The sequence below is a fragment of the Panthera tigris genome, chromosome C2 (assembly GCF_018350195.1).
Source record: "Panthera tigris isolate Pti1 chromosome C2, P.tigris_Pti1_mat1.1, whole genome shotgun sequence".
NCBI lineage: Eukaryota > Metazoa > Chordata > Mammalia > Carnivora > Felidae > Panthera > Panthera tigris.
In genome coordinates this window covers 120,234,457-120,262,299 of record NC_056668.1, presented here as the reverse complement: position 1 = coordinate 120,262,299, position 27,843 = coordinate 120,234,457, and the positions used below count along the sequence as shown (strand labels likewise).

The 27,843-nt window shown below is 39.6% G+C and overlaps 1 protein-coding gene and 1 long non-coding RNA gene across 6 annotated transcripts in view; one reads left to right on the top strand and one right to left on the bottom strand.

Annotated features, from left to right (window-relative positions):
- The first annotated feature begins 18,004 nt into the window (after nucleotides 1-18,004).
- Nucleotides 18,005-27,843, top strand: part of LOC122230737 — a 32,095-nt gene continuing 22,256 nt past the window's right edge. Inside the window, exons 1-3 of one of the 2 annotated variants that reach the window (XR_006207800.1) lie at nucleotides 18,458-18,678; nucleotides 20,545-20,687; nucleotides 25,418-25,559. This is a non-coding gene — a long non-coding RNA (uncharacterized LOC122230737). Of the gene's footprint in view, nucleotides 18,394-18,457; nucleotides 18,679-20,544; nucleotides 20,688-25,417; nucleotides 25,560-27,843 lie in introns of those variants that run through there. The other variant, XR_006207801.1, reaches the window with a different exon arrangement.
- XRN1 (5'-3' exoribonuclease 1) overlaps nucleotides 19,568-27,843 on the bottom strand; it is a 120,652-nt gene continuing 112,376 nt past the window's right edge. For 3 of the 4 annotated variants that reach the window (XM_007086338.3, XM_042957121.1, XM_042957119.1), the window contains 3 exons: nucleotides 25,938-25,976; nucleotides 25,425-25,585; nucleotides 19,568-24,449 (listed from right to left, as the gene is read on the bottom strand). In XM_007086338.3, the coding sequence (XP_007086400.2) occupies nucleotides 24,147-24,449; nucleotides 25,425-25,585; nucleotides 25,938-25,976 (503 nt within the window). In that variant the 3' untranslated portion in view covers nucleotides 19,568-24,146. The remainder of the gene's footprint in view (nucleotides 24,450-25,424; nucleotides 25,586-25,937; nucleotides 25,977-27,843) is intronic. The other variant, XM_007086339.3, reaches the window with a different exon arrangement.

The following is a 27,843-nucleotide window of genomic DNA, read 5'->3' as shown; positions in this document are numbered from 1 at the left end:
GGCCAGGGCCTAAAAGAGAGATTGAGAGGAAGAAGGGGAGGGGTAGAGAGAGACAGACAGACAGAATCCCAACCAGGCTCCACACTGCCAGCACAGAACCCATTACAGGGCTCAAACTCATGAGCCAATGAGACCATGACCTGAGCCAAAGCCAGGAATTGGACAATCAACCAACTGAGCCACCCAGGCAGCCCTCAGATGAGTTTCTATGTTAATTTACCTGGTTGGAGCTCCCACCAAATGCGAGTATTGTGAATTCAGACCCAGCACTTGCTGGTGGGTGGCATAGGGTCAAGCAGTCAAGCAGCAGTGATTCCTAGAGCTCAAAGTCAGCTTGCCACACTTCCATGTATTCAGCTACCGTGGAGAAAAACCCAAATGGATTTAGCACAGCAGGCAGCATGACTTCTTGTGTACATTGGGTCTTCTTGCCCCTGAGGCCCAGGTGGATGCTATGCACACGGTGAGTCCGTGTCATAGCTGAGAAGCACCGAACTTAAGAACAACCCCCATCTTTTGAAGGGGCTGCTGGCAAATGTCCCCAACCTTTGCCCCTGAGGACAACGTTATCATTATTAGCCTTATCAGGAAATAAACCTGCCCTCAGATCCAGAGGGAGATACCTTCTCTAATCCCCACATCTGTTTGGTATATAAACATCCTTGAAGAGTGTAGGATAAAAGTTGTCACAAGACATATAGAAATGCCATGGAGAATCTCCCAACACAAAGTCACTTTTCCCACCTGAGCAGGAACTCACTGCTCTAACCTTAAGAACACTGAGAATTGCTTTTCTTGGTTTCAAGCATGACAGTATATAAAATATTTTTTGGTTGCTGTTGCTAACTAAGTATTAATCAGAATGTCTATTGATTTGACTGGGAGTGGAAACAGACAAGCTTCTGTATGACTCAGTGCTTCCTCCTTGCCAAATGCCAGTTATTAAGTGTCTATTTCCTTTCTTAAGCTGTTCGGAGTATAGATCCCAACCAAACCTGCCACTATTTGCCAATGTCCATGCAGTACTACCAATGTCAGACCCCTGTCTCAAGTGTTTACCCTGAGTGTAATCATAACAGAAAATATAATAGAAAACAATTGGACAAATCCAGACTAAAAGATATTCTGCATAACCAGCCTGGAACCTTCAAAATATCAATGTTGTGAGAGATAGGAAAAGAAAAAAAAGCTGAGAATTTCATTTATATTAAGGTAAATTAAAGGGAGGTGACAACTAAATTCAATGTGCAATCCTAATTGGATCTTAGATTGGGGGGTGGGGAGTGGTTTTAATATCCTGGAAATTTGCATATGACCTGTATATTAGCTATAGAATTCTATTCACGTTAAAATTCCTCATTGTGATAATTTGTGTTTTTGTAGGAGAATGTCCTTGCTCCTGGGAAATATATGCTTAAGAATTTTGAGGTAAAGGATCAGAAAGGGAGAAAGATAAAGAATAAATGGGGCAGAAATGTCAATGACTGGGGAACCTGGGTGATAGGTATGTAGATGTCCATTATACAATCTTTGCAACTTTCCTATAGGTTTGAAATTTTTTATTTATCATTTTTTAAGTTTATTTACTTATTTTGAAGGAGAGAGAGAGAGAGAGAAAACACGAAGAGGGGAGGGGCACAGAAAATGGAGGACAGAGGATCCAAAGTGGGCTCTGTGCTGACAGCAGAGAGTCTGATGTGGGTTTTGTTTTTTTTTTTTTTCATTTATTTATTTTTGAGACAGAGAGAGAGCATGAACAAGGGAGGGTCAGAGAGAGAGGGAGACACAGAATCTGAAACAGGCTCCAGGCTCTGAGCTGTCAGCACAGAGCCCGATGCGGGGCTCGAACTCACAGACCGCGAGATCATGACCTGAGCCAAAGTCGGCCGCTTAACCGACTGAGCCACCCAGGTGCCCCCTGATGTGGGGTTTGAACCCATGAACTATGAGATCATGACCTGAACTGAAGTCAGGCACTTAACCTATTGAGGCACCTAGGCTCCCCTGTTTGAAAGTTTTTAATATTTTATTTATTTTTGAGGGAGAGAAAGAGAGAGAGAGAGAATGCAAGCAGGGGAGGGGCAGAGAGAAAGGGAGACACAGAATCTGAAGTAGGCTCCAGGTTCCAAGCTGTCAGCACAGAGCCTGAGGTGGAGCTCGAACCCATGAACCGTGAGATCATGACCTAGCCGAAGTTGGATGCTCAACCTACTGAGCCACCCAGGCGCCCCTCTGTTTGAAAGTTTCTAAAATGAGGAGTTGGGGGGAAATGCTCAACACATTTGTACCTTCACTTATGAAGCTCTTTCTGATAGATTTGAACACTCTCTTTGCTGTATTCCACAGGGCCCTATAGATACTTCTATCAAAGCATACAGCCAGTTAATCTTCTGCACCCACTCCTGTAACGCCCCGGATTTAGAATCCAAGAGACCACCAAGGAGCCGATACCGATGCAAATGCACATGGGTTTATTTGCAAGCTCGAGCTTGGGCCCAAGTATACCCGACACAGCGGAGCAGGGACTTGGACCCCTAGGTTAAGAGGCGTAGCAGTTTTATAGGGGCCAGTGGCCAATGAGATTGTAATACACACAGAATGTTGCATAGTCATGTCAGTCCACACGCAGGTGGCCAATTGAATTACAATTTACCCTGTAGTAACTGTTTGAACTAGCCTATCACTCTGGTCAGAATTGCCGCACAAGTTTGGCGGGCAAAAGGCGGGGTTTAAGAATTGGCACGCAAGTTTGGCGGGCAAAAGGCGGGGTTTGCATTCTTTGGCGGTTAGGGGTTCCGCATTCCTATATGAGCCGGTTTCCAGTAGGGTGTGCTCAGCGGCTTGACTAGAGTGGGGGAGTGTCTTAAAGCAATAAGCAGGTCATGTGGGGGTTATACATGAGATGGTGGGTGTAGCACAAAATGGAGTTAGTCTTGCTCTGCTTGTCCAGGGGTAGGGAATTTTTGTTAAATACCTTGGGTCCCACACTCCTTTCCCTGGATAGAGACCCTCCTGAGGGCAGGGACTCAGTTTCTTTCATCTTTGTAGTACCACCACCAACTGTATAGCAGAGGTGAAATAAATGCTTGTCGAATAGACCAAAGAAGGAAGCAACAATCTCGGAGTTTAGCTAAGCCCTTTTGGAAACCATTCCCATTTTCAGACCTTGCCAGTGAGCTCCTGGCATTGACTTCCTACTACGAGCTGCTCCTGTGATTGACATTTTTATAACACGACAGTTTGTTCATCAAACAACCTAAGTATGTCACTGTGAACTTCCTCACCCAGATTGAGTACCAAAATGTTAAATGAAACAAGGGTTCACTCTGATTCCTGAGATCAAAATCTTCAGTATGAGAGGAGTGTGTTTATTCTGGTCCTGTTTCTTATCTGTAAGGCAGTTCTCCCGATAAATTTCCCCTAAAGCCAAGGACCCTTTTTAAAAAAAAGAGATTTTAGTGTAAAGCCTGGTCACACTCTCTTTGTTAGACTAAATAGATTTTATCTTTGTTCATGTGTTTTCTGTCCACTTATTTAGCACTTGAAAAAAAAGTTTAGTGGGATGCGTTGGCCTGTTTTTCCATTTAGAGAAATTATAGTTACTAACTGGGTTGAATTCAAATAGTACTTATTAAGGGGTGCTTGGGTGGCTGTTGGCTAGCCGTCTGACTCTTGATTTCAGCTCAGGTCAAGATCTCACAGTTCTTGAGATTGCGCCCCACATTTGGGCTCTGCAATGACAACGCAGAGCCTGCTTGGGATCCTCTCTCTCCCTCTCTCTGCCCCTCCTCCGCTCGCATACAGTCTTTCTCTCTCTCACAAATAAATAAACTTAAAAAATAAACCCCCCAAAACCAAATAATACTTAATAAGAATTAGTTTTTGTTTGTCCCATGACTCTTGGGTGTTTACATTTTGGTATATATACCTTTCTTCATATGTATATATGTATTCCGATATACACATGAAAGGTAAAATCCCTCAATTGGTCATGTTGGCTATGATTTTCCTGGTCATGATACAGTTTGCCTAATGTAGGCCAAAAAAACTGCCTAGAACTACAAAGGCCAAGACCTCTTCTTATTTTTAATAGTATTAAAATTTAGTTTTTCTTACTATAGCTTGACGAACTTTTGCCCACAATTAAAATATTATTTTGGAGGGTTAATGAGACTCATCATTTTTCCATTCTATTTAACATCTCTGGTTACAAGAACAGGGTTTTTGCCACCTTTTCCGATAATAGGATTTTGAGACTTGAATTTCAGTTTAACCTAATGCCTCTTAATCAGGATATTCAATTCTTTTCTGAAAACTGGAATAGAGTCATCTGGAAGTTGATCCTTTCACGTAAACAATGCACACATTTTGTTTAACCATGTTTTTAAAAATGTCACCTGTTGGAATAAACAAACCTTAATCTATTAAATTAAAATTACAATATTGAAAATAAGAGGAAATTATTTGGAAAAAGAAGGCTGCTTTCTGGAATTAAAATAGACTTCATGCAAAAAAAGACACACAACCCAATTTCAGAACAGGCAAAGGACTTGGGGCACCTGGGTGGCTCAGTTGGTTGAGTGTCTGAATCTTGATTTTGGCTCAGGTCACGGTCGAGCCTCAAGTCCGGCTTGTGAGATTGAGCCCCTAGTTGGGCTTGTGCTTGGCATGAAACCTGCTTAAGATTTTCTCTCTCCCTCTCCCCCTCCCCTACTCTCTCTCTCTTAAAAAAAAAAAAAAAAAAGTAAACAAAAAGAATAGGCAAAGGACTTGACGAATAGACATCTCTCAAAAGGAGATATATTATAAATGGCCCTAAGGTTGCCATAAAACGCCATAAAGTTATATTATAAAAGGTCATAGGTTAAAAGTTGCTCAACGTCATTAAGTCATTAGGGAAATGCAAATCAAATGAAATGGTGGTCATAATTCTTGTTTAATGTTTGTTTATTTTTGAGAGAAAGAGAGAGACAGAGCATGAGCAGGGAGGGGCACAGAGAGAGGGAGACACAGAATCCAAAGCAGGCTCCAGGCTCTGAACTGTCAACAGAGCCCGACACGAGTCTCGAACCCACAAACCATGAGATCATGACCTGAGCCGAAGTTGGACCTTAACCAACTGAACTACCCAGGTGCCCTGGTCATAATTTTTTTTTAAATGGAAAATAACAACTGTTGGTGAAGATGTAAAGAAATCGGAACCTTCATCCATTGCATCTTACATTTTAAGATGGGGCAGCCATTGTGGAAAACAGTTTGGTGATTCTTCAGGAGCCTAATATCAGCCAGCAATTCCTCTCCTAGGTAAATGTTCTAAAGAGGTGAAAACAAGTGTGGGAATAAAAACTTGTGCCTGAATGTTTACGGCAGCACTATTAGTAACAGCCAAAAGGTGGAAACAATGCAAATGCCCATCAAATGGATGAATGAATAAACAACATGTGGCACATCCTGACAAGGGAATAATAGTCAGCCATGACAAGGACTGAAGTGATACATGCTGTAGCATGAATGAAACTTAAGCACTATGCCAAGTGACAGAAGTCTGACCCAAAAAGCTGCTGTAACACAACATTTCACAAGTGCTGTCTTGAGCCAGTTTTGAAGTCATGGTTAAAATTTTCATTTCCCCTGCCCCTTTGTGGGTAATTTGCTAAGAACATTCCACCCTAACTACTTCCTTTTTGGGCTCTGACACTCCTGGGTTTTGACACATATTTCCAGCTGCTAGAGGCCCCTAGGTAACTAACACCCAGGGGTGGCTTCTTCTTGCTTGGACCCACAGAATTATTCAAAATACTTGGTTCTCAGGAAGCTCACAAAACCTCTCTAATCCCACCCTGCTTGTCACTCATAAACTGCCTCCAACAAGTTGGACTTCCAGCTTATTGTTACCTTGTTCCAAGGTGCATCTCCCTGTATGGCCCTGTGAGGCTTCCTTCTTTCATTTGGAGCTATCAATAACAAACACGTCTCTCCAGTTTGTGTGTTCTGTCATCCAAGGAATCTATAATTATACCTAATATCATGTAATATAAAACAACTAACATGTTATTCTACTTATATGAAATACCCAGAATAAGAAAATCCATAGGGGCGCCTGGCTGGCTCAGTCAGTTAAGCGTCTGACTCTTTGATTACGGCTCAGGTCACGTGAGATCGAGATGTGGGATTCTCTATCTCCCTCTGTCTATGCTCCTCCCATCTCATGCTCTCTCTCTCAAATAAATAAACATCAAAAGAAAAGAAAAGAAAAGAAAAGAAAAGAAAAGAAAAGAAAAGAAAAGACATAGAAACAAAAATCAGACTTGTGGTTGCCAAGGGCTAGGAGGAAGCAGAATGGGAAGTGACAAGTGGAGTTTCCATTTGGGGTGATGAGAAAGTTCTTCAACTAGCTAGTGGTTATGGTCACACAACATCATGAACGTGCTTAGTACCACTGTGTTGTACACAATAAAGCTGCTAAGACGGTAAATTTTTCTATGTGTATTTTACCACAGTAAACAATAACAACAAAGCTACAAGGCAAAAAATAAAATAAGATAAGACAAGGTCTAAAAATAAAGACTGCACGTATGTGTTTTAAAGTATCCTGGTTTCCTATGAGTACAAGATGACAAAGTCTTGTCAACTTCTCTAAGCATTGGTAACCTATTTTTTCTAAAAATAGACTGACTTTGATTGGATTAAATGCGTTTATCAAAAAAAAAAAAAAATACTCTACATACTAACAGAATGGCTAACATTAAAGACAACCGGGACAAATTATCCTACTTTGGTGGTGGAACATAAGACAGTACAACCACTTTGAAAAAAGGCTAAAAGGCTAATGGTTTCTACATGAAACTAAATATATGCATATCCTATGATCCACAAATTCCAATCCTAGGTATTTACCCAAGATAAATGAAAAACAAATGTCCCCCAACAGACTTATATAAAAACGTCCAGAGCAGCATTATTCATAAGAGCCCCAAACTGGAAACAGCTCAGCTGTTCATCAGCTGGGGAATAAATCACACGCTATGTCCTTCGCACAATGGACTGCTATTCAGAAATAAAGAGAAACAAACTACTGATACACACAGCATGAATGAATTCTAAAACACTGTATTGAATAAAAGAAACCTTGCATGAAGAGTGCGTAACTGCATTTTCCCATGGATACGAAGTGCTAGAAATGGCCAAATTAATTTTTGGTGAACAAGTTTAGAATAGTGGTTGTCTCTGAGTGTTTGGGGGTAGATATTTATTGGAAGAGGGTATGAGGAACTTTTCTGTGTGTAATGTTTAAGTTCTGTGTCTTGGTAATGATTTAGTTTGCACACATGCATATATTTGCTGGAACTTATGGAACTGAACACCTAAGATCTGTGCGTTTCATTTTATGTAAATTTTACCTTTAAAGAAACAGAAAAGGAGGCACCTAGGTGGCTCAGTCAGCTAAGCATCTGACTCTTGGTTTTGGCTCAGGTCATGATCTCGTGGTTGGTCAGTTTGAGACCCACAAGGGGCTCTGAGCTGACAGTGAGAAGCCTGCTTGGGATTCTCTCTCTCTCCCTCTCTTTCTGCCCCTCCTGCGTGCGCGCTCTCTCCCTCTCTCTCAAAATAAATAAATAATCTTAAAAAAAAAAGAAACAAAAAATAACCACTAAAATACTGAAATAATGACATGCATGCTGAATGCTGAAATATTTGGGGGAAAGTACCCTGATGTCTGCAACTGACTTTGAAATGCATACAAAAGGAAGACGGATTGTTAAATGGAAAGAGAGATGGGTAGATGGCTAGATATTTGATAGAGTGAGAAAAATAAAATATTAATGGTAGAATTTAGGTGGTGTGTATATGAATGGCAACTCAAGTAATTTTTTTCACCTTTTATGTGTATTGAAAAAATTTTATAATAAAATATAGGAGAAAATAAATAATAAATAATATACATCACCAAACCCACCCTTCTTATTGTTTGTGGTCTTAAAACTTCTCAAGGAAATTGGACAGATATTTTTTAAAACAAGCCACGTACCTCAAATTCTAAGAAACAATTTTTCTTTGTCTAAAAATCTCCGCGATCACCAGGAACAGCAACAAAGCTTTTTTGTCCATCTTGACTGTGCTGACTTTTGACAGCTGGGCCAAGTGTTGGGAGCCAAAGGCTTGCAAGCTTCTTAGTATCAATTACTAAGCTCTAATAGCCAATTACAGTGTGAGCAGATGAAACCCTCTAATTCAGGAGAATGAATTCTTTATTGCCTGAGAGTAACCACTCTGCAATGTCAGTCTCAATTTCCCTTCCCAGCAGATATCCAACTGTGCTCTTCTTGGCTTGTGTTTTTCCTTTACTCCTACCCTTTCACCCACTGTTGTCATGATATTTCTTAAGAAAAGAGCCAGCCATGTACACACTATGCAATAGTGTTACACAATAGCAAATGAACAATCCGTGGCATTATAAAGAAAAGATTTTGGAATGAAAGTGAGGAGATCTGGGCTCTAAATCTGGCTCTGCTGCTACATAATAGGGACTTGACCTCAGGCAAGTCACTTAACTCCCCTGAACTTCATTTTATTAATCACTGCAATGGAGGAGGCAGGCTGAGAGGTTCTTCAAGGTAAATTCCAGCCCTAAGATTCAATGGCCAAGTTTTGAAAGTGCTGATCTCCTACGAGTACTGATTTCCTTACTACACGTTTCTCAATATTGTAACATTTCTCCAATTAGCCTTGACATTTAATTGTATTCATTTTTACTCTTATCAAAGTTAAACATGTATGTAGTTTATAGAATCAAACACTCAACAAGGCTTACTATGAAAAAAAAAACCCAGCAGCACACCCATCCCCACATTTATCTGTCCTCAGAAACACTTAAAAAAATTTTTTTTTGAAACTGCACGAGGAGTTGAAAGTATTTAGATAGTCATACTTGAATTGTTCTCACCTGAAGGGCTGTTGTTGCCTTCTTACAACACTGCTTCCATCTTTTTCTATGTTTCCTTAATGCCAGACCATCTGAAAGTGGGAGACAGATGTATGACATTTCACTCCTAAATACGTCAGTGTGCATCTTCCAAGATCAAGAATATCTCCTACATAATTCTGTCATTGCTATACCTGAGAAAACCCATTCAATAATATTGCCCATACTCAAAGATACCCATTGTTCCACAAAATGTCTTATCAATGAGTTTTTTTGTTTGTTTGTTGTTTTTTGTTTTTGTTTTTTCCTAACCTAGATCCAGTCAAAGTTCACACATTGTTTTTGAGTGTTAGGTTTCTTGAATCTCTCCCAACAGCTCCTGTCCCCAGTCTTCCTCGGAAGAGATCAGGCCAGTTGCCTGGACTGGATTTGTTCCAGTTCCATAAATCCCATATTTTTTGACCGTTTCTGTTCATTAGAGTCAGGACAGACATTTTTGGCAAGAACACCACATTGTAGCTGTTGTGTCTTTCCCCTTGCATCACAGCAAGAACCAGAGAATGTCATCAGTCCCCTACTACTCTTGGCAACTACAGGTTCCCCCGCGATCCAAACACCATGTGTGTGAAAACTTTTGTAAGCTGAAATGGCAGAAAGTGAAGAAGCAATTACCATTAACTATGTGGAAAAAGTTTTGCACATCCCCAGACCCTCAAAATAACCTCTCTTAGGCTTTTGTGATACCTTAGGACACAGCTTGCTGACAGATGCACAAAATAAATGGAGATAAACACGGATGCTCACAGAGTTCAAAGCTGAGGCGGCTTGATGCTGAGATGCTGAGTATCCGCCCCAGGAAGGAGCTGGGCGCGGCCCCTCTTGCTCCTCCCTGCGCGCTGCCTCTACCACGGCTGGGCTGGCTGCAACGCAAGCCTGGATGCCATTTGTGCTTTTAGCCTTTCTTAGTAAAAGGGAACAAGCTCTTTGGATTTCTTTTAGTTAGCAAAAGCAGATACTAATTAGGTCTTTCACGAAAACAAAGTGGCAGGATGGGACTTTCAAAAAGAGGGATGCCCGTGTGCCAGGCTTGACCGCTCGCCCAGGAGAGTGACCACCAGGTGTCACGCTGTGAAGGTGTGCTCTCTCCTTTGTACTTAAGTCACCCACAGAGAAATATCTTGAGACTGTGAGAACACCTGATTTACAGATTTTGGATTTCTGAATTGTTCTGGAGGTAGAGGTTTCACGAGTCAAAAGTACCATTTTCCGCCCAAGGACCATGAGATAATAGGGTAGGACTGAGAAGAAAGTGAGAGACCTTCTCCAATTGCTTTATTGTTTTATTTCCTTTTATTTTAGACAGTCGCATTAAATCTCTTTGTATTTCTCTCCGTAGGTAACATACATTTTCTTTCCCCTCCAGTTTTGGGCACAATCTATTGATTTTCACCATGGAAAAGTACACACACATTTCCACCCACCACCACCGCCTATCTGCATCCTTTCCATCTTCCTAACACAGTTATAACATGATTTTGTTTGGATCACTGTCTGGTGTTTCCATTATCATAACCATTTAAAAATCCACAGTGGCCTAATGTATCAATACTATACTGTGTATCTTCCGTTTGCCCATCCAGTTCCCTCTCCACCCCTTCATTCTGCACGGTGTCTTGGGAGGCTGATATGCATGGACTCCATCATAGGTGTCCCTTATACCATGGTTACCCAGTTGGGTTTGATCAATAAAGGGCACGAGCAGAATATTGAAGGGAAGACAAAATGAGGTCCTAGTATTTGTTCCCCAGCTTTCCTCCCTACGAGGTTGCCATGAGTTAATTGCTTTGTTCTGTAAAAGGCCTCAGTTCTTGTCAGGCAACGCTCTATATAATGGCCTCTTTGGGCCAAGCAATGCCATGTTCTTCTTGCCTCTTCAGGCCTGGAGTGGTAATAGTTCCTATGTTGTTATTAGTCTTTTTAAAGTTTGGGCAAATCTGCCTGTACCCAAAAATTATTAGTCTCTTTATTAAAATCTCCTGAATTATGCCATCTATTTTTTTTTTGCTGGACATGGTATGATTATTTTCCTTGTCTGCAAAACTTTTCTATTTTCTCTGGAATTAATATGTGATCTGATCTTTCTTATTGAACTTATTAATTCAACCCGAATACCTTTTATGCTTTTCTAAATCTCTGAAAATGTTCAGAAACATCAGAAATTTTCTCAAAATCCATTTTTTTTTTTTTTTTTTTAGTTTATTTATTGAAAGGAGGGGGGCGGTCAGGGAGAGAGAAATCCAGGCAGGCTCCACACTGTCAGCACAGAGCCCCACACGGGGTTTGAACTCATGAACCATGCGATCATGACCTGAGCCAAGATCAAGAACCAGACACTTAACTGACTGAGCCACCCGGACACCCCTCTCAAAATTCATGCTTTTAAAGACATTCTTTTCTGGAGCTCTCTAACTTTTTCTAGTTTGTGCTGGTCAGCCTCTAGGCCTAATGGACAGCTTTCATATGGGGATCTGCCTTTGTATCATTATGGAAATTATCTTCGCATGTGAATAGTAACCTCTTTCCATTTGGTTTAAATCTTCAGTCTTGGCTTACATTCCCACTCTATTAGTGCATGTCATCTAGTAGTTTCCTGAGAAGGGATACTTACAAGGTAAATTATTTGAGACTTTTTATTTTTAGAGAGAGAAAGAGAGCACGAACAGGGGAAAGGAGCCAAGGGAGAGAGAGAGAGAATCCTAAGCAGGCTTCATACTCAGCATGTAGCCGGACATGGGGCTGGATCCCAGAACTGTGTGATCATGACCTAAGCAAAAATTAAGAGTTGAATGCTTAACTAACTGAGCCACCCAGGTGCCCCTATTTGAGACTTTTATATTAGAAAATGTCTTGGGGGCCTGGTTGGCTCAGTCAGTTGAGCTTTTGACTTCGGCTCAGGTCATGATCTCACAGTTTGTGGGTTTGAGCCTTGTGCTGGGCATTGGGCTCTGTGCTCACAGCCTGCAGCCTGCTTGGGGTTCTGTGTCTCCCTTTCTCCACCCCTCCCTCTCCCCGACTCATGCTCTGTCTCTCTGTCTCTCTCAAAAATAAATAAACATCAAAAAACATTTTTTTAAAGAAAAAAAAAGAAAATGTCTTTATTTTATCTTAACATTTTATTGCTATTTGGCTAGGTATAGAATTCTATGTTAGAAATTATTTCCAGGGCGCCTGGGTGGTTCAGTCGGTTAAGTGATTTCGGCTCAGGTCATGATCTCGTGGTCCACGAGTTCGAACCCCACATCGGGCTCTGTGCTGACAGCTCAGAGACTAGAGCCTGCTTCAGTTTCTGAGTTTCCCTCCCTCTTTGCCCCTCCCCCACTCACTGTCTGTCTGTCTGTCTCTCTCTCTCAAAAATAAATAAACATTAAAAAAAAAAAAGAAATTATTTCCTCTCAGTATTTTGAAGTATTCGAACTCATGAACTGTGAGGTCATGACCTGAGTGGAAATCAAGACTTGGATACTGACTGAGCCATGCAGGCATCCCGCTCCCACTTTTTTTTAAGAGCCTGGAGTGGTCCAAGACTGGAAGCAGGGAAAATAAGGGACCGTTGCAAGAGGCCAAGTGTGAGAGGAAGTGGAGTTGCATTAAGGCAGTAGTCATGAGGACGGTGGCAGATACGGGGGATGACATTGCACCAGGACTTGAGAACCAACTGGGTGTGGCGGGGGAGGAATCAAACACGCCTCGTGTTTGTGATCTATATTCTTTGCTAGTAATAAGTGTAGAAATACCACATGATGACATTATAGCAAACATACAAAAATAATGATTTCCTTCTTCACTTAGTGGCCCTAAGGAAGTATCATTGGGAAAGCATCACCCGATTACCCCAGAGATACTAGTTAAGGCTCTGCTGGTGTTTGATTAAGGTGAAGTGGGGAAAGTGGTTTGTGTGTGCTGAATCAGAAAAGATTTATTATTTAGCAGTGATGGACTCCAGTAAAAAAAAAAAAAAAAAGAAAGAAAGAAAAGGTCACAAAAACTGCATTAATGTTTGTCCCATAGCTGGTGCTGCTGTGTATACATATCCTGGGGTTTCAGTTCCTGGGCTCCTTGCTATGGACACGAGCATCTGTCTGATACTGCTAATTCGGACTCTGCATCCTATTCTCTGTCACGTCCCCTTATGAGGACTCTCTGATAGCACCCCGTAATGATTTTTCCTTTGCAGAGAGGACTAGATAAAGACAATGAGCTGTGACTAACATCTACCATTCTTAACCATGGACTGTGTGCTCCTTCCCCAGAAGAGAAAATATATTGTTTTGCAGCAAAGTAAAAGAGCAAAATTCCCTAACAAAAGTCCCTCTTTGTCTGGAAATCATGCCAGCTTACTTTTTAATGTTCTGATTAAAGAAGAAAGAAAGAAAATTGCTTTTTAGGATGCTGAATGAGGTAGGAGCATTGTGTTATAAATACACAGTCATTTCTATATGAAGGGAACACAGTCTGTAGGCTGGCTCAGCCCCAGTTTCTCTTCCCCCTCCTTTGGAGTCCTTCCCCGAAAACCTGAACTTCCTGGCAGTGCCTGGCACATGGTAGGTCCTCAGCTAATACACGTGGAACATATTATTTCAAAGTATATCCTTCAAGCAGTGTTGGGGTTCTCCCTTCTGCCCTCCCAGCCCCACTAAATCTACCCCTGGTCCCCGCTGGCACGTCCTCCATCATTTTCTTTCCCTGTGCCAGAAAGCTCTCTTCTCCTAATACTATGTCACCTCTTGCTTTCTTTGCAGAAGATTTCTGCCCCAGATGTGTGTGGGGAATGCAGACATTGGCCTGTCTGCTATTACGTATCACGGGTCCAACAACACGAATCATTGGAGTGGGAACATGTTCTTGGAATGAACATAACTGAAGAATCCCTACAGACAAAACTGCAAACAGAATGATACATGCTTAAGTTTTGCTGCAAGTTGTCAACACCAGCTTTGAGAGAATCCTCTTTTTAAAACATTGTTTTATTCATTCATTTCCCGTCACGTTCCGTTAAAAAAAAAATCAGACAAGGAGAGATAGAATACCTGGCAACCTTGTACCTAGAGATCTGTACTGTCTTTTCAGCCTGTTCAACTACAGATTTAGTCACAATAAGGATCCTGACCAGGTCAAATTCCTCCAGGTCAAAGGAAATAAAGATAGACATACTGTTTTATAAGGCGGTCACTGCCATCTTGGTGCTGCAAACAGCTGCCTCAGTGCTGTTACTCCAGAAGTTTGAGTTGAATAGGAAAAGACATTGATTTACCTGGGGAAGCTATCCACCCTGATGGCTTCCTTGAAGTCAATCTGGATTCCTGATGGAGCTCTTTTGGTGCCTCCCTCTAGAAAAGCAGGGATTCAGGACAGTTTGCTTTGGCAGTCTAACATGTAGTCCACCTTACGATCTTTACAACCCGAGGTACAATTCTAGACCATTCTGAGTGATTTCTTCAGTCAAATGGTCTTGGATATCCTGAATGATAGGTCATTTTCCATTAAAACACATCCTTTCCAGGTTAGCGACCTCTGCTGACACATGACAAACCGGATTCCACAGGTCGTTTTACTACTGCTCCCAACTAGGCATAATATTGGTCATTCGACAACCTAAGCAGAGTGGATGACTTAGCGAGGTGCTTCAGGGAGCTCTTCTAACACTAAAATTCCTGGATAGATGGATATATAATAAAGCGGGTAAAGGGTTGATGGTAGAATCTAGGTGGTGAGTATCTGTAGATGTATAATATTTTAAACTGCATTTTTTAGGAAATTTTTGTAATGAGGGGTGGCTCAGTTGGTTAAGCGTCTGACTCTTGATTTCGGTTCCGGTCCTGATCTTGCGGTTCATGGGATTGAGCCCCATGTTGGATTCTGCGCTGGCACTGGGGACCCTGCTTGGGATTCTCTTTGTCTCCCTCTCCCTCTGCCCATCCCTCGCATGTGTGCCTACTGTCTCTAGAGCTCTCAAATAAATAAAATTAAAAAGAAAAAAGGAAACGTTTGGTAATGAAATGTTGGAAAAAAGACAAATTCCAGTAAGGGTGTCTGGTGCTGAGGTGTTCGGCACGAGCTCTTTTCTGCCAGGTTTTTAGAGAAGCAGGGAGCCTAGGAAGGGGAATAGCAGTGAGTGGCAGAGCAGGCCAAATCTCAGAGATACTTGTTGAGGGAAAAAGCCAAATTTAAGAATAATGCGTAAAGCATGATGCCATTTATGTAAAATTAAAACCAAAGAACGATTGTAAGTAGTTAATATGTGCAGATAGTGTGTGCAGTATGAAAAAAGGCCAGAAGAATATACACCATACTCTCACAGGAATCTAGAAGGTGGTCACCAAGGTGTTACTCTTACCCATCATGCTTTAAAAATTTGGAGGAAATGTAGCCATGTATTACTTGTATAATTAAAATTTAATTAAAAAAAAAAAGAAAGTGGGTTTGGAGATCCGAGAGATCTCTTTTGAATTCCAGCTCAGTTATGTACTATATCTTTGGATGCATTAACCTCTTTTTGTCTTAATTTTCTTATTTGATAAGCGATTTAGTACTATTTTTATATAATTATTGTTTTGAGGATGAAAGTGTTATATAAAATGACTGGCACCTAGTGGACACCCCATCAATGGCAACTGTTATTAGTACTGAGCCTTCAGGACAGAACTTCAGGGCTATCTTCATGGAGACACAATTAATGTTTTAATAAGTGACTTGCACCTTTGGATAATACAAACTGTAATGCCTTGCAGCCATCACAGTGGAGTAGTGCCCAGCGTAAGGCATAATATAAGGGGTTGCTCCATCAATCTGTGCCCAGTTGTGTTTTGTAGAACATGGTGTGCTAATGTAATAAGCAAAGAACCTCACTACCATCCATGACCTTCTGGTTGACAGTGCTCTGACTCAGTGATACATTTTGGGCAAGAAATAGTTTATACTCTTGATAATCTGTGAATGTGGTTGCAGAAGTCAATACTTAACATTCGAATGGAAGTACACCAGAGAGGATCTCTGTTAAAATATTAATGGGTTAGCCTGAGTGTCTGATTGTGGAAACTCTGATTCCACATTTCTTCTTTCACTTTGATATCCAACATATGGAACAATAGAAGAGCTCCCAAGAATTGGTGCAGCTGCCTCATTGGTACCAATTCAGTGGATAACTGAAGCAGCATTCTATGATTTCCTGTCTCTATTCGAGTCTCTATAATGTCACCAGTTTTCATTTTGAAAACAAATAGCCCCTTCTTAAAATCATGTTAATACTAACAGAAGAGCATTCTGGGGATATCTTCCCATCCCGACTCTTGCTCTAAAGCATGCTGCTCCACAAGAATGGGCCACAGCAGACATGTTTGTATTAGTTGGCTGACCTTACTTGCCTGGGCAGAGGTGGACACCTGACACAATTCCACCCATCTGGAGTTGAGATGGAGACATGCTAGCCCTAGGCTGGTTGCTGGAACTGAGGCAATGTATAGCTGGAACATGGAAGCCAGGAGTGTTCAATAGGCAGAGATGAGAGTAGGAAAGGTAAGATATCCATGTTCTGGATGGCTTTTTTGTTCTTGGTCCAGGCCCCTTTGAAGCCCCGCTATGTTCTTGCTCTTGGATTCTAGGTAATTTTCCTGCATCCATATGATAAATCTTCTACCCCCCACCCTTATTTTATTTTTTCTTGAGCTACTTAAAAATTTTTTTTTTGATATTTATTTATTTTTGACAGACAGAGGGACAGAGCATGAGTGGGGGAGGGGCAGAGAGAGAGGGAGACACAGAATCTGAAGCAGCTCCAGGCTCTGAGCTGTCAGCACAGAGCCCGAAGCGGGGCTTGAACTCACAGAGCATGAGATGGTGACCCAAGCCAAAGTCAGAAGCTCAACTGACTGAGCTACCCAGGTGCCCCTTCTTGAGCTACTTTAAGTGGGATTTTGTTATGCCCAAAGCTGCTTTGACTAAGATAGCCTTCACGATGAAATTAAAACACTTTAACGTGGTCTGTAATGCTCTTTATGACCTAGTGTCTACGTTCACCTCCATTTTACCTCTTACCTGTCTAAATTGGCACCATACAATTCAGCCCTGATCAGTCTCCTCCCTCACTTGAATCCTTGAAGCATAGACCACAGGCCTCCTGCTGGATCAGAAAAGAGACCCTGATACTTTCCCAGCCTATGAGGTTCCCCTTTCTTGTGGACTTGTTATACTGGTGTTGTGCCTCGTGTTTACTTGTCCTTCTTCTACTGACTTTATGGATAGTCAAGACTAGGTCTTATTCCTATTTTTTTTAATGTTTATTTTTGAGATGGGGTGAGGGGCAGAGACAGAAGGGGACGGAGGATCTGAAGCAGGCTCCGCACTGACAGCAGACAGCCAGATGTGGGGCTTGAATACACGAACCACGAGATCATAACCCGAGCTGAAGTTGGACATTTAACTGAGCCACCCAGGTGCCCCATTATTCCTATTTGTTACTGCTGTGCTTGTACTAAGTCCTTAAAAGATACCAATAAACAACAAATAAAATGAGAGTATATTTTTAACAAAACTACACAGTGTTGATGTGAAAACTAGATTATGAAACCTGAACCTTATAGTATAGCAAGGTGGTTAAGAGTGTAGGTTTTGAAGTCAGACTACTGCATAGGTAAAACCTATTTACATGATAGGGTTATGAGGATTAAAGGGTATAATCTGTGTAAACCATTTATAATATTGGCCTGGGATATTAGGCACTTAGTAATCAGTAGACTTATTTATTGATTGATTATCTAGGAACTCAGTGAAACATGGCTAACACTCCTACAATTGTAGGAATCAGGGGCTCCATAAAGCATTGGAAAATTCTTAATTTTCTTTTAACATTTATTCATTTTTGAGAGAGAGAGAGAGAGAAAGACAGAGCACGAGTGGGGAAGGGGCAGAGAGACACACACAGAATCAGAAGCAGGTTCCAGGCCCTGAGCTGTCAGCACAGAGCCCGACGCGGGGCTCGAACTCACAGACCGCCAGATCATGACCTGAGCCAAAGTCGGATGTTTGAGCCACCCAGGCGCCCCAAGCACTGGAATATTCTAAAGGCAACCATTTGCCAAGTTGAAGGGGTTTAACTGGGATGGCCCTTTTATGAGAGCTGTTTACAGGCACATCATACAGTGAGCTTTGGTTACTATCAGGATAAAGCTGTTTTGCAGGCCTTCTTTTATGTAAAAACTGTAAGAACTGCTAGACCAGGATGTGGTTGTTGCTTAAGAGCCTGACTTAGACAGGTCAGCATTTCCTTGTCAACTCACAGGCCGGTAGGAGCAGCTCAAGATGACCTGCCTTCCCCTCCCCTCTCACCACTATTACAGATGAGTGACCCGACCTACAGAGTCACAGAGACCACAGACCTCATAGCCCCATGGAGAGGAGACAGAGTGCACTGGAAGGTAACCCCCTAAGGTTCAGGTCCTGAGAACCTTGATTGTACTTCCTGGATTGTATTCTGTAAGATTGCCCCAATTTCTTGCAACAAATTTCCTTTCCTTAAGCTAGCTTGAATGGGTTTTGGTTTATTTAGTTTTGATGCTCAAGTCAAAAGATTGGTACCAAGATTGGAGAGAAGTCCAATGATGCTATAGAGTTGGGGTGAAGAGGAGTGGTTACTATGGATCTCAATATGAGGAGCTGGAAGTCTAGGGGTATGGAGTGGGAAAATAGCTAAGTTTCCATTGGTAAGTGTAGACCACAGGCCTCCTGCTGGATCAGGGGGCCACATACTATATCAGGATGTGATTGCTCTTTAGAGTCTTGAGTGAAGTCTAGTCTCACTAGAGGCAGTCTGAGGTTTATCAGGCAGACTGGGAGCAGATACAGTAGGAAGAGATGTTCTTCCCTCCTTAAGCCCTTCTTTCCAACTCCTTCCCACCCATACCATGGGAAGATTTTGGTAAAATAATGCATTGTGAGACATGGGTAATATCAGCAAGATGTGAGTCTTGGTAGATTCCCCAGTCTTATGAGTAGAAATGAGAGCCTCTTTCTATGTAGCTCTGTAAGAACCTTCCCTTGCATGGTAGAAAAGATACAGGGGATCATGACAGGAAAAAAGAACAGAGAGAGAAGAGTCTCCCAGATGGCCAGGTCAGGCACAAGGACTCTACAAACTGGATACTGGAGAGTGACTCAGTGGGAAAAGCATAAAGGCATTTGGCACCATTCAGAGGACTGTATATTTGGGATAGATCTTCATATACAAAGGATAAATCCTTATTTACTAACATTTGTAATACACCTAGTATGTACATAGTGCTTTATACATATTAACAACACGAAGAATGTTTTCTTCCTTTTAGAAGATGAAGAAACTGAGGCTTATACCTTATGTAACTTGCCAAAGCTAATATAATGACTTATTTACAACTAGTAATAAGTAGAGAAAGGATCTGAACAGTGGCCATCTGAATCTACAGTCTTCAGACTTTCTCCACTAACCATGCTGTCTCAGTTTAAATGACATAGATTCAAGATACAGATATAAAAAGATATAGGGTTTAAGTGAATACTGTAATGTTTCTATTTTTGATACTAATGTAAATATACAAGAAAAAACAGCTTATGAAATCATTCTCAAGGGTTTAATTAAAATCCATATAGCATTTAACATGTATAGATGTTGTAACTCTTTCAATGACTCTCGTATTTTAAAATCCTTCTGCACAACATTTTGAGGCTAACTTCATGCTAGAAATCTACAAATGTACAACTTAACACAAAAATACATTCGGAGTCCATTCCAATGCAAGTTTAAAACACTTTAATTGCAGACAATGTAAAGATATTTAAAAAACAAAAACTACAAAATGAGCACATAAAAGTCTTCCCTTTTGAATTTTTAATAAAATACTGCTCTGTATAAGATCTAATGAAAAATTCCAATTACTTATAAAATAGCTATGTGAGAAAAGAAATGAGTTAAGATACATATGTATGAATTATATTGTTTAAATGAACAGAATGTTGAACACTTTAATTATACAGCACACCATTTATTACTCATATATCAAAATAGATGAAAACCCTCAGAGAAGCAACTGGGTGCAAGCAAAAGAAAATGTAAGAGACCTGAGGCAACAAAACAAAACAACAAAAAAAACAAACCCCAAAACAAAGGAAAAAGCCCCTTAGCTGTAAAGGGAAAGGAATAAAATAACTTAAAGCAAACTGTGGACCAAATTCTCAGTCCTATTATTTCATGAGAAACAGTATGAGAATTTAGCTTCACAATACTAAAATATCTATAGAAGCTTAATTATTTGGCCTAGGCAATTTAATAGTATACCAACTGCCGAAATCAACAGCAATGGGTGTACTTCTGGAAAAAAATTAATTTTTACAGGTTTAACTACGTAAAACTATCTATTGGAAACCAGAGTCTCCATCACAAATTGCACTTGAGATGGCTGAATGCATTGATTGAGCAAGGCATAATTGTTGGTTCACTGACATACACACAAATACAAAAGCAGCTATATTCCTGATATTCTTCATTACTAAAACTATTTTATACATTTTTTCCCTCTTAAAAAAAAAAAAATCAGTGCCGTCTGAGCTTTTAACTCAGTGTTGTAACATTGACACTTCCACACGCCTGCTGACTCAGCACTGTTGTCTCTCTGTTTCAACACTGTCTCTTACTGCCCCCTGGTGGAAGATGGAGAAGTCTGATGGAAATACGAACCAGGTCAGTTTGAAAAATATTCATTTCTGGAATTTTAAGCCTTATCCTGACTAGGAAAAGGAAGCTCCCATGAAAAAGACTATTCCACTGACAAAGCTTACAAAATATATGTAAAGAACACTGCCAGTTTGAGTACTATCACTATCTCTAGAAAAATGATAAAGGAACTTCTGTGATTTTTTTTTTTTTTTTTGAGTAGAGAATGCCTGTCACAGTTATTTCTTTCCAATACGTTAATTGTCCTCTACAGTAAAAATGCAATTTGAAAGCAAGATGATCCTAAGAAAGATAGCAAGCTCAAAAAGTTGTGGAAGTGTACACAGTTGCTTTAAAAAAGATGCTCTGAACGATGAGACAAAGCACATTAGGCCTAATTTCAATGGAGATCTGGACAGTTCTATTTACTTAATGTAAAAATTAGACTACCATTATAAAAATGTATGATTCATTAATACAAATAGAACAGATGATTAAAAAGTGAGTGAATAAAAAAGCCCCTGCAGCTTATCTATTTCCTTGAGCTAGAAATATAGTCTGAAAATGCAGTGACTGGTATCTTATTTAATTAGATTGCTTCTTCTACCTCTTCACTGACCCTCCCCCTGAAACGAAGAATTTGGATTAGTTTGGAAATATCAGTCTAAAACCAAAGCAAATACCTGATCACCTGATCACAGAAGAGGAAATAAACAACAAAAAACCTGCATTAAGAGTTATTTCTCCCACCAACAGAAAAAAAAAAACAACAACACCTTATCTTTTCACAGTTCTAAAGGAACTACTTATCCCTCTGAAAAGCAAGGAAGTCTTAACTTGAAACCAAGGTACACACAGTGGCAAAAATAATTTTCCATGCAACTGTCGTTTAAGACTTAAGTCTACATGATGTTTAAAGCAATTACATTCTGTCAAATTATAAAACTCAGGTAATGATCAGGTAATGCAGGAAACGGTAACAAGGTATGATGAGACTAGAAAAATCAATCTTCAAAATTCACTTAATGCGCTCAAAAAAAAAAAATTATTGAATAAGAATATTTAGATTTAACTGCTGTAGTTATGTGGAAGCATGAAGCATTTGGGGACTCTGTTCTTCCGTGCCCTATACAGACCACAGCTTTCACTGAACGTTTATAACAGATTCAACAAATGGGCATATTTCTATACTTTGAGCTGGTTTGAGTTTGCCCCATCCAAAAGGGAAAAATTGTAAGTTTCCCATACTAGTCTCCTCAAGATTATCATGAGATAAAAACAGCCTCTACTTCTCACAGCCTCCACAGGGAGGCACAAGTCCTGTTGATCTATTGACCTCATGCCCACATCTGGAATAGGTCTACAAGGGGGAAAGGAAAAGACATGAAGGCGTGACCACTATCTAGTCACTATCAAGCGCTTTCCTATTTTAATCTCTCTTTAATCTTGACCCTTAGAATACTATGTTTTTTAAAAAAGGGAGGAAAGAACAAAAAGAAAACACTTTTACTGCCTACGCATGGAGAATTATCAGCTCACTTTGTTCAAACACGGGAAATATCTTTATGAGTTCAGTGGCAATATGCCTGTTGGAACTTTTCTTGGAGTTTTCAGAAGATGGCACATGCTCTGTACTCTAAAAAAGATGTGGGTTGTGCACTATTTTTAGAGGGGTCACACAGCAAGGATGAGTGACACAATTCTTGACTGCTGGTTTGTACAGGTACATAAGGTGAAAAATATTACACACTTTAAAGTAGTAGAGGTTGACAGAAAATTACTGTCATAATTTCAATTTTTTGTATTGTATTCCTGTAATAGATGTTTCCTTTTAAAATAAATAGAGAGTCTGTGAGATAATGAGGACAAACATTGAGAATTATTTCAGCCTCATTATTCAATATCCCACGACAGATAAACATTCCCAACAAGGGAATGCTGGGAACCAATGAACACTTGACTCTGGAAAATTAACAGAAAATAAAATCACAGAAACTCACATGACTATAATAAATGCCAGATAATGAACATTTATCTCTTATACTAAAGGCACTACTAATATACAAATATCCTACTAACATATAGAGAAACTCTGAAATCAGCAGTTAGAGAAAGGAATCCATTTAGTTCAATGCCAGCATTAAAAAACAAATAGACTACTTTAAGACTCATGGCAGAGTTTTTAATGAGTTCAGTGAAACTGGATATAATAAGCAGCTCCATATAAACATTATGGTTTCTACTCTTAAAAAAGTATGATAACTTACTTCCTTAAAAATATAAGCATATCACAAAAACTAAAGGATAAATATATATATAAAAACTCAGGCCCTGGTACCACTGAGAAGTTTTCATAAATTCTAAAATAATTTCAACAGCCATAGCTTGAACACTACACACCCACACATGACATGCAAAGACAAAATGCCAGCGTCACTGAACAGTTCAGCATAAAGCTAAAAATGTGGGAACAGAATGAGACAGGCATTTGTCATGTAAATTAAGTACACCACAAACTGATTGTGCCTGTATTATAGCACACCTTAGAATTTTTTAAAAAATTAGAATTTCATCAGTCCCAAGAAGCACTACAAGGATCAACAGTGGAGCTCTCACATATGTTTAGGTAAGCAGGTAAAAAGCTATACAAAAGAGTACACAATTTATTTCAACTAACAACATGATTAATAGATTTTACTTTACTCTGTTAGAAGGTTAATTTGTGGTCATTGTACCCTGTAGATTTTGAAACTTAATTTTATTAGAAATTACTAATGCTGGTTTTTGAGTAATCTAAAAAATTGTAATTACTTGCTCAAATCTAGATTGCTATTTATAGTTCTAAGCAGTTAAATGAAATACTCTGACCAATATTCTAAACTTGCTTTGGTACAAAATCTAGAATAAAGCAAAACTGGCAGCACCACCACAAGTGTGATCGTTTCACAGCAGGTATAAAGGACCCTCAGAGACAACAAAACCTAAGTTAAAATACTTATAAATAAGAGCCATTCTCCTGATAAACTTGTTACATCATTAAAAAGAGAAATAAAATCCACACTTGGTAAATTATACTTGAGGCCCGATTTTCACACTCCATTTAATTATCCCTCAAGAGTGTCAAAATTTATTATTATTGCACTATGATGTCTACGTCATAGTTTAGGATGCTTCTAATGATGAGGCCAATAGTTAGAGTGGTACATTTTAATGCGTAGTCCACTGATACTATTTTAACACAAGGTTTAATTTAGCTTTTTTTCTTTTTTACAGCTTTACTGAGGTATAATTGATGTAAAACAAACTGTACATGTTTAAGATGCACAATTTGATATAGCATGAAAAGTGCCTGACAACAAATCAAAAATTTTAATTGAAACATATTATTTTAAAATAGCACATTCCAATTTTTTATGAGACACAGATATGTATTTCTAAAAAGCTGGCTGGAAAGAAAAGAAATTAATTTAATTCCAAGTACCAAATTTATTCAGATGGTTTAGGAACACCAAAATTGACAGCCAGTTTTCTTGATTTTCTTCTTGAAGAAGAGCTTGGTGTTGACTTGTGGTGAGACATACTGTGGCCTTGGGAGGCGCCTTCAACTTGAAAAGAAGAAGCAGGTTGAGTAATTTGAGAGGACTTTAAGGAAGCTGATGAAGTCTCCTGTGGAATCACTTTGGTGACATTGGAAGATGTTGGCTGGCTAGTCTGCAGTGGGGTAGCTGGAGCACTCTGGGCCTCCTTACTCTCAAAGTTCTTTTTGTTTGCAACCCTTTTCTTAGTAACCTTTAAGGAATAAAAGCATCATTAATTAACAATGCAGACAGAAAAAACTAGTGTCATTAAGCATGTTGCTAATATCTGTCAATAATGCTGACTTGTGATTTCTACTTATAATCTCCAAACCAGACTTCAATTAAAGGCATTTAAATATTTAAAAATTCTCTATAACTTAAAGAAAATTTATATTCCTGATTTTAAAATCACTTGTGCTAGAAAAAAATGTTACTTGCTGCAATTATTAATTATTAGAACACAAACTCAAGATAGCAGGAACCAGGTCAGATTGATCACCACTGGTCAAAATGTATTATTTTTTCTAAAAAAATTATTTTTAATTTTTTAAAAGTAATCTCTACATCCAATGTAGGGCTCAAACTCACGACTCCAAGATCAAGAGTCACATGCTCTACCAACTGAGCCAGCTGCCCCGACTAATGGTCATAATATATATTCTTAGCATCCAGACCAGTACTGGACTTCTAGTTGGCCTTGAATCAGTAATTATTAAATAAACAAATTTTTCTCAATAGTCCTTGAGCATTAAAAAATGAACTCTCTTAAAAATATAGTAATTCTTGGGGCACCTGGGTGGCTCAGTCAGTTAAGTGTCCGACTTTGGCTCAGGTCATTATGTCGTGGTTTGTGAGTTCAAGCCTTGCATCGGGCTCTGTGCTCACAGCTCAGAGCCTGGAGCCTGCTTCGGATTCTGTGTCTCTGTCTCTCTCTGCCCCTCCCCCACTTGTGCTCTGTCTCTATCAAAAATAAATAAAATGTAATACACACACACACACACACACACATGTATTTATGTATACGTATACATATGTATATGTATGTATACATATACATATGTATATATGTATACATTTATATGTACACATGTGTCATATGTATACATATGTCATATATGACACACACACACACACACACACACACACACACACACACACACATATTAATTCTCTTTTCAGGTCTCACCTGTAGAGGTATGAACTGATTGTGTACACCACTGGGCATTCCCCCAGCCATGGGCATGGTCCCAGAATATGAAGCATGATGAAAAGGCTTCCCAGGAACTGGCACTGGTGGTCCCCATGGCATTGAGCCAAAGAGGTGAGATGATGAAGGCATTATATTAGCTGTTAAAAATCATGGAAAAGTTCTTTTTCAGTAAAATAGTACCATCAAAACCCTGAAATTTAAGACCTCCTTCCGCTACCCTTTTTTTGGCTTTTATCATTTTGGCAAAGGGCATATATACACTTAACTTATGATTAATCTTGCTTATAACATTACACCTCGGGACACCCCCTTAGGACCATAAGCCATCTATAGGAGTCAGCTTATCATGCTGTCTGGCCTACAAAGGCCAATGGTATCATATACTAATATGAACTTCAGGAATATTTGTAATACTATTTAAAAAAATAATAAAAGGATCATCAAACTGTCCCTTGGGGGAGAAAAAGAGAGAAATCTTAAGGATCTCACCTGCCCCCAGTGCTAAGTTGCTTCCATAGTGATCCCAGCCTACAAAAAAACCAAAAAAACTCAAGTCTTGAAATCTGATCACTTTCATATGACATGTAGAATCTTTCTTTTCCCTATTCTAATATTTGTAATTCAAGGATTTAAAAGATTACGTTTTGTTTCATATTAAAAGCACACTGAACCAGTGGTTTCCAAGCCTGATTTCTATATCTGAGTATTTGGGGAGCTTGTGAAATACAGATTCCTAGGCAAGGCCTCAGACCTAGTAAACCAGACTCACAGAGGCCCAGGAATCTGTATTTTTTGAAGCACAGTTGGCATACAGGATTATATGAGATTCACGTGTACAACATACTGACTTGATATTTATATGCATTGCAAAATGCTCACCATGACAAGTGTAGTAACTACCTGTCACTATACAAAGTTATTAAAATATTACTGAATACATTCCCTCTGCTGTACTTTTTCATCTCCCTGACTTGATCAGTACAAAACTGAAAGTTTGTATTTTTTAGTTCCCTTCACCTCTTGTGCCCATCCTCCAACTCCCTCTCCTCTGGCAACTACCAGTTCAATCTCTTTTTATGAGTCCGTTTCTGTTTTGTTTGTTTTTAGATTCCACATACAGAAGAAATCATACGATATCTGTCTTTCTCTGTTGTACCTTGATGGACACTTAGGTTTCTTCCATATCTTGGCTATTGTAAGTAATACTACAATGAACATAAGGGTGCATACATCTTTCTGAATTAGTGTTTTTGTTTTCTTTGGGTAGATACACAGAAGTGGAATTGCTGGATCATATGGTATCTCTATTCTTAATTTTTTGAGGAACCCAAGGAATCTGTATTCCTCAGATTCCTCAGCCCAGCCCACCTGGGCTCCACAGGTGGATTCTTACTCAGTTAGTACCAGTGCAGCATATGGGAACTACTACATTAAACAATGACAAGTGAGACACCAGCACATTGCCACTGAAGGAAGATATGTACTGTGTTCATAATTTCTTTTCAGAGAAGTAAAAAGGCAGCCAGACCTATAAGATAGGATAGTTTGATAATTCAGCCACTTAAAAAAGTTTTGGATCAGGAGAAAAGAATCATAATGTATTTTAGTATTCTGAATTAAACATGTACAAATTCTTGCATGAAAAAAACTTTTAATATGAAAAATGCTAAAAATATTTATAAAATTAGGCCTTGATACTACCTATAAGCAACTCTGGTGTCTGTCATAATGTTAAGAAGATCTATTTAAAAGGTGCTATATTGTTGTGTTTTTTTTTTTTTTTTTTTGAGGAAGAGAGAGAGAGGGAGCACGTGTGTAAGCAGGGCAGCGGTACAGGGAGAGGGAGAGAGAGCATCTTAAGCAGGCTCCATGTATAGCTTAGAACCCAACTTGGGGCTTGACCTCACGACTGTGAGATCATGACCTGAGCTGAAATCAAGAGTTGGGAGCATAACTGACTGAGCCATCCAGGTGCCCCTAAAAGATGCTATAGTAATCTTATGCATAGATCAACTCCACAATTTCCCCAATGAATCATTGTTCTAAACATAAAATACACTTTCCTCCATTTTTTTCCACTGGGACTTTTTCATATCATAAAGTAGGAATCTATAAAATAACTTAAAAATGTTAATCTGATGCTGAAGTTTTTTCTCCTGATTAACATTTAAATATCTTGGCTTTTCTGGGGCACCTGGGTGGCTCAGTCGGTTAAGTGTCTAAGGATCAGGTCATGATCTCGTGGTCTGTGAGTTTGAGCCCCGCGTTGGGCTCTGTGCTGACAGCTCAGAGCCTGGAGCCTGCTTCAGATTCTGTGTCTCCCTCTCTCTGCCCCTCCCCCACTTATGCTCTGTCTCTGTCTCTCTCTGTCAAAAATAAATAAACTTAAAAAAAA